The sequence below is a fragment of the Arachis ipaensis genome, chromosome B1, assembly GCF_059453495.1.
Source record: "Arachis ipaensis isolate K30076 ecotype BB chromosome B1, ASM5945349v1, whole genome shotgun sequence".
Taxonomy (NCBI): domain Eukaryota; kingdom Viridiplantae; phylum Streptophyta; class Magnoliopsida; order Fabales; family Fabaceae; genus Arachis; species Arachis ipaensis.
In genome coordinates this window covers 119664414-119671184 of record NC_142436.1, presented here as the reverse complement: position 1 = coordinate 119671184, position 6771 = coordinate 119664414, and the positions used below count along the sequence as shown (strand labels likewise).

Sequence of the window (6771 nt, the reverse complement as noted above, 5' to 3'; positions counted from 1 at the left end):
AAAGGAATTTCTCTATGTCCTGATACATTACCCTTTCTTTTATTCAACAGTTGTGGATCTGTCGATTATGATCAGGTATATAACTAGATATCTCTTCAAAAGTCACAGAAGCTAAGCAGACAAACTTTTCTTAAAAGATGGATGACCTAAAGAAAAGGATATATTCCTTCCATTCCTTTTATATCTTCCGTTGTGAGAATTTGTATTGCGATCCATTGATCCAGTACGTATCAAATTTTCAAGGTGAAAGAAAGGATTGAAAAGCAGAGGTTTTTTTTCCCCATGGCATTTGCAGAAATCAGGAAGGCAAATACAGCAAACTAATATATACCAAAATTTTTGGCGACCTGAAACCAGCCTAATTAGGAACATTACACTAATGCAACAAATATGTGCCCCAATCTTCAATCCCAATCAATCAAAACAAGGGCATGTGAAACAAATGAATGTAATTTCTATATTTCTCAAAACTAAACTGCACTAGTTAGAAGCTCTGTTCTTGTACTATCGGTTCTAGAATCAACATCATTAGCTTTACCACTTTGCACATCAGATTTGTAAGTTATAATTCCATCAGTCGAATTACTTATGGATATTAATTTACTCATTTTTTTTCTATTAGAAGATGATTCATTGCCCGATAGAATTCGCCTCAGTTGTGATTGCGGACAGATAATGCGACCTTTGTTCCATCCCGCGAAAGTAAAAGAGGATGACACATTATCCTGCAGGAATGAAAAAGCGGCCTTTGCAATGGGGAAATCCTGGCTATCTGTACTCTTCTCCATTTGTCCACGACTGATTAAATGTGAAAGAACTATCAAAGTTAGGAATGAATCTACTCACAATAAAGGCCAATCATATGCAAAACTATTATGTACCATTGTTCCTTCAAACATCAATGACTTACCCCAGGTTTGTGGCACAGAAAATAAATAAAACTGAATTAACAGATCTTGGAGGCAAAAAAGCTACTTACACCACAACTACTGCTGCAAGCTCAGGAAGATCCTCATCAGCTCTGAACATCTCTTGCATATTGTTCAGCCAAAGGGACAATGCTGTTAATGCTCCACCTTCCCACATCCTGCACGGTAAGCAAAGTTTTTAGTTTCACATCTCTCCTTAAAGGGAGAAACACAGACTAGAACCTTCAATGCTGAGAAAAGAAATTATCAACTTCTTATTTAATCAATTAAATAAGAAGAGATTTTTCAAATTGAAGAGCCAATTGCCAGAATTTAAAGTTGAAGGTTTCTAATTGTCAGTGCCTAAATATTAAGGATGCTAAGGTTTCTATTTTTCAGTGCCTGAACATTAAGAATGCTATACTTCTTTATGTTTTCCTCTATAACGAATAATACAAGTTCAGAAAGAATTGTTAGCCACAATACCTGTGTACATCCACAGACCACACAAGTTTATTTGTACGGAAGAGCTCAGGGAAAAGCCCTCTCTTTGATGCCTCATTGAGCACTCTTGCAGCCCTCTCTCTCTGGAACAACCACCAAAGAGCTTCTAACAGTGTGTTATAGAACCTCATTCCAAATTCACATCCTTCTGAATTCAGTTTATCAAAGACATACTCTACAATCTGCCAATTAGAGTCATCATCAAAATCTCCCTTGATCATTTGTCCTATCACTTGATGAATATCCGACACCCTTGTTGTGATCATCTCATCAAGTAGATTATAGGCATCATTGAACCTGAAACCATGAAGAGTCGTAAACTTACAAGAGAAAAGATAAATAAAGCATCAGAGGTAGAATGCAATTGATAGGTTATTAAGGTTAACAGAACATGCACATTGAGTTCGATCTTTGCATTGCAACAAAGACCAGATTGCAAAATAGACAAGAGAACAACAACAATTAAGTCTTCCCACTAGATGGGCTTGGCTACATCGATCAAACAACACTGTCGTTCCTATCATAAACCATGTATCTATGCAAGCCATTTATCTGCTATATGCAGCATCTTTAAATACGTTACATCTTGAGCCTTTTGTTGAAGGATATGCAGTAACATTGGGATTTGCTCAGTTTCTGGCATTTAGAGTGTTGAATTAAAAATCAAAACAACAAAAAGAAAAAGCAGGGATGCTGAATAACAACATAGAACTGCTCCGCAAAAACATTCAGGGTTTTCCAAACACGACAAAGAAAAAGGAAAAAGAAAAGAAAAGAAATGTCTAGGGGCAATATACATAGGGATATGGAAAGGGAAGAGATATTAATAAGAAGAATGCAAATCATAACACAAGTCTAAAAAAGATTGTTAGAAAGATAAATTCATACAATGTTGGTCATAAGGGCTTGTGCAATATTCTCTTGTTCAAAAGAAATGAGAAACAGTATTCATACTTCAATGCAGATATTGTATCAAAAGATCATTACACTGAAACTTGCTTTCATTTTAATCCAATCATGCAAACAACTGCAAAGTAAGTATAAGCTTTTAGATGCCATCTCTTCTGTATCTTTTTGTCAATAATTCTGAGTTGTCATCACTCTGCTGATGTTTTATCCAATATCTAGTTCAGCAATTTTCACAATCCTATTTGTAAGCACCCAGGTATTATAGCTTCAAAGTTAATTAGAAAGTAGAGCTGCAATATTTTTAAAGACATAAAATCACTGCAACAAACATAGAAGATTGCTGACCTATCATTCTTTGCATAAAGAGCAAGCATCATGCAATAACACATGACACTGGGCAGTATCCCTGAAGCTTTAATTTCTTGGAACTGTTCTTCACCCTCGTCAACAAGTCCTGCTGAGCAATATACACTTAATACTGCTTCGAGTGTCAGCTCATTAGGATCGCAGTTAGCCTTCTCCATCTCCACATACGCTTTTATCGCCTCTTCATGCTGACCTCCTTGCCTGAAAGCTTCAATTAAACCATTAAACGAATGCACATCCCTCTGCAAACCTGAATCACCCATCTTCAATAAAACTTTTCCAGCCTCCTTGTACAATCCTCCCTTTGCAAATGCACGAATGAGCGAATTGTATGTCTCGACAGTTGGATTGCTTCCCACTTCATTCATAGTGTTAAACGCAACTATTGCCTCTTCATACAGTCCAGCCTGGCCATAGGCTTCAATCACCCCAGTATAAGCCTTGGAACTCGGAACCATTCCCTGAGCATCCATATGAAGTAAAATATTCTTGGCATCCTCATAGAGCCCTCCCTTCCCACAAGCAAATATCAAACCCTCATACGTCTCCGTGTTAGGCTGTACATTCTCCTCCACCATATCATGGAACAAAGTAACCACCTCCTTAAAGTATCCACCTTCTCCAAACACCTGTATAAGAATGTTATAGGTACCAGCATCAGGCTCTGTGTTGCTAACTTTCATCTCAAGGAAAAGGTCCCTAACATCATCATACTTCCCCTGCTTCCCATACAAATTCAACAGAATACTATAAGTGGTCGCGTTTGGCACGCACCCTGCCGTCTGCATCTGCCGGAACACCCCTAGTGCCTCCTTAATCGACCCCTTCTCAGCATACGCATCCAAAAGCACATTATAAGACGTCACATCAGGCAAATTACCACCTTCCTCCATCTCCCTAAGAAGCTCCGAAACCTTCTCAAGTTTATTCAATCTCCCAAAAGTATCAACAAGGTAACTATAAGTAGTGATATCAGGAACAACCCCACCTTCATTCATAGTCCTGAACACCATCTCAGCCTCATCGCCCAAACCCCTACGAGAACAAGCATGAAGCATAGTATTATACGTAACTACATCAGGCTGAACCCCTTCATGCCTCATCTCAGCAAATAACCCTAACAAACCCTCCCAATCCAACCCACCCCTCGCGCAAGCATTGATTACAGTGTTGTAAGTCAAGATACTTGGTGAAACCCTCTCTCTCTTCATCAAATCGAGCAATTCGAGGGAGGTCTGGTACTGTCCGTGGCGGCCATAGGCGTTGATTATGGCGGTGTAGGCAAAGACAGAGCGAGGAACGCCTTGTTCAGGCATTTCATCGAACACCTCGCGGCACTTGTCTAGGAGTCCTTCTCTGCCGAGCAAGGTGATGACGATTGTGTAGATGTGCTCGTTTGGCTTGCACCATATCTGGCGCTGCATGTGCTTGAAGAGTCGCAGGGTTCGTTGCCAATCGCCACGCGCGGCGAACTCCTTGAACACGAGAGCGAAGTCGTTGAGGGAGAGCTTGCTCTTGAAGGCGTCGAGGCACCGCGCGATGCTGCCACGTGGCGGAAGGCTGCTGAGCTTATTTATTAGGGTTTCGACGTCGTAGCTGTACTTGCCTTTCTCCACCGTCACCGACGGGTTCCCGAGGACGACCTCGCGGGAGCGAGCAACGGTAGTGAACTGGATGCGCCGACCGTTGTGACGACGGCGGAGGTAGAGGTGGCGGAATTGGTGGTGGTGGTGGAGCTGGAGGTGGAGATGGTTGGTGTTAGGATTTAGGATGAGGGTGGCGGAGAAGGGTGAGATGTTGGGGACGGTTATGGAGGGTAGTATGGTCATTTTATCTGTGAAGCGAGCTCGGTGTTCAGAGATTGAGAAGGTACCGCAGTAGCATGTTGTTGTGGATACTGATACGGTGCGTTTTGGCTGGAGGAGGAAGACGAAGATGGAGGAAGCCAAGCTCTCTTAGCTCTGTGAATGAGTTGAGAGAAGGCCACGTGGTGTTTTCCATTGTAGATAAACCGATAAAAATGAGAAAAAGGTCATCGGGTTATTTGACCCGACCCATGATAAGATACATTTCTGACAATGTGCTGGCGATAAACGCCAAAATGGATACCTACCACTACCAGCGAAGGGTAAATACTGAAAGACGTGAAACTGAAACTGGACCCGTTTTGTTCCGGGTTCGGTCCCCCGGAGCAGTTCGCGGTAACGGATTTTTAAACTAAAGGTTCTAGCGGGAGAAAGAGCTAAGAAGCAACCGCGTCCGTTTTTCGTTATAGATTATACAGTTTACAGTTCTAGTACCTGATTAGTGATTACAATTCTTCCGTTATTTTTAAATCCAATTATAAGGTCATTGATTTTAACTTTTTAAGTGATAATATATTTACAATCGGATAGTCACCAACAAAAAAAAAAAATATTTACAATCGGATATACTCTATTATTTTTAAGAAATACACCTTTAAATAATTATGTGTGAGATATCAGATATATATTACACTTTTTAACAATAAATGTGTGTGAAAGTTTTTGGTTACATCAGAAATTCAGAATAAATCTATTTATATATATCAACTATAGTGAATTTTAGGCATATGGATGTATAGCAAATGTAAATATTTTTAGAAAATAAATTAATATATTCAATAGATTATAAATATGAAAAATTTAATTTTTATCAATTTAAAAAAAAAATTTTGGGTTAACTACTCAAAATGTCTCTGAATTATTTAAACGCTGACAAAAATACACTCGAATTTTACTATCAACAAAAATACCTTCAAATAATTTAAAAACACAACAAAAATATTCAACAATAAATATAGATATACCTTAGAGATTGAATTTTGATGCAATTTTTTGCAAGTACAATTATAAAAATAAGGTATTATTATACTTAAAATTTAGTGATTTGTCTGTTAAGTATATATTTTTTTTATAATTTTTTTGTTAACAACCAATAATACTTTTAAAAAATCACAAAACAATATATACTTAACAAAAAACCACCAAATATTAAGAATAATAATATCTCATTTTTTTAATCATACTTGAAAAAAAATTGTATCAAAATTCATTTTCTAATGTATTTTTTGAGAAATACATATTTAATGTTAGTTTTTTTTTTTTTGCAAGATTATCTAACATTAAATATGTATTTCTCAAAAAATACATTAGAGATTGAATTTTGATACAATTTTTTTCAAACATGATTAGAAAAATGAGATATTATTATTTTTAAAATTTGGTGATTTTTTGTTAAGTATATATTTTTTGTAATTTTTTTTGTTAACAACTAATAATACATTTAAAAAATAAAAAAATATATATACTTAGAAAAAAATCACCAAATTTTAAGAATAATAATATCTCATTTTTTTAATTATACTTGCAAAAATCACATCAAAATTCAATCTCTAAAGCATTTTTTGAAAATATATATTTATTGTTGGACATTTTTGTCGCGTTTTTAAATTATTTAAATAGTAAAATTCAAGCGTATTTTTGTCAATATTTAAATAATTCGAAAACATTTTTGGTGGTTAACCCCTTTTTTTATTTTCTCCCTAACAACTACCCATTAATAATTAATAGGAATAAAAAATCAAAAATTAATTTTTTTTTTAAATAAAGGAGCTCAACATAATTAGATGGAACAATAACAGAATAAAAGGAAACTAAACAGCAAATATAAACTTACTTGAATCTATAATCATTTCCAACATTAATATCAACAACTATTAGAATTCATTTTATTCTATTCTTTGTAGCTCAAATAAAAACTAATATTTTAAGACGTTTTTCACCGTGAAAAGTTAAACCTAGAAATTCTGTTCAGTAAATTTGTCTTAGTGCTATTGCGAATGGAGAAGTTTTGTAATAACTTGAATAAAATATGCAATGATTAAAGGACTCTAATCAATTTGAATAGTCAATTTATTAATTAATTTAAACAAAAATTTAGTATTTAAATTCTGTTTTGTGTATGCAATAATTTACTGATTAACAAAAAAAAATTTAAATAAAATTTAAATCTGTAATGAATTAATTTTTAATCTATCAATTTAAAAAAAAAAAGCCAAAAG

General features: G+C 35.6%; 1 protein-coding gene across 1 annotated transcript; it reads right to left on the bottom strand.

Moving 5' to 3' along the window:
* Positions 1-256: 256 nt before the first annotated feature.
* Positions 257-4689, bottom strand: PTAC2 (plastid transcriptionally active 2). The gene is made up of 4 exons (XM_016336473.3): positions 2667-4689; positions 1395-1709; positions 980-1087; positions 257-798 (listed from the first exon to the last, which is right to left on the bottom strand). The coding sequence occupies exons 1-4, from the start codon at positions 4514-4516 to the stop codon at positions 471-473; spliced, it is 2601 nt and encodes an 866-aa protein (XP_016191959.1). The 5' UTR covers positions 4517-4689; the 3' UTR covers positions 257-470.
* Positions 4690-6771: the final 2082 nt, after the last annotated feature.

Bases quoted from the DNA above. Each gene is read 5' to 3' on its own strand.
- PTAC2 (XM_016336473.3), bottom strand. From the start codon at position 4,516: ATGACCATACTACCCTCCATAACCGTCCCCAACATCTCACCCTTCTCC. The intron at 1,710-2,666 runs GTCAGCAATCTT...TCATGGTTTCAG, and splicing joins CTTTATGCAAAGAATGATAG to GTTCAATGATGCCTATAATC. The intron at 799-979 runs GTAAGTAGCTTT...ACATTTAATCAG, and splicing joins CTTGCAGCAGTAGTTGTGGT to TCGTGGACAAATGGAGAAGA.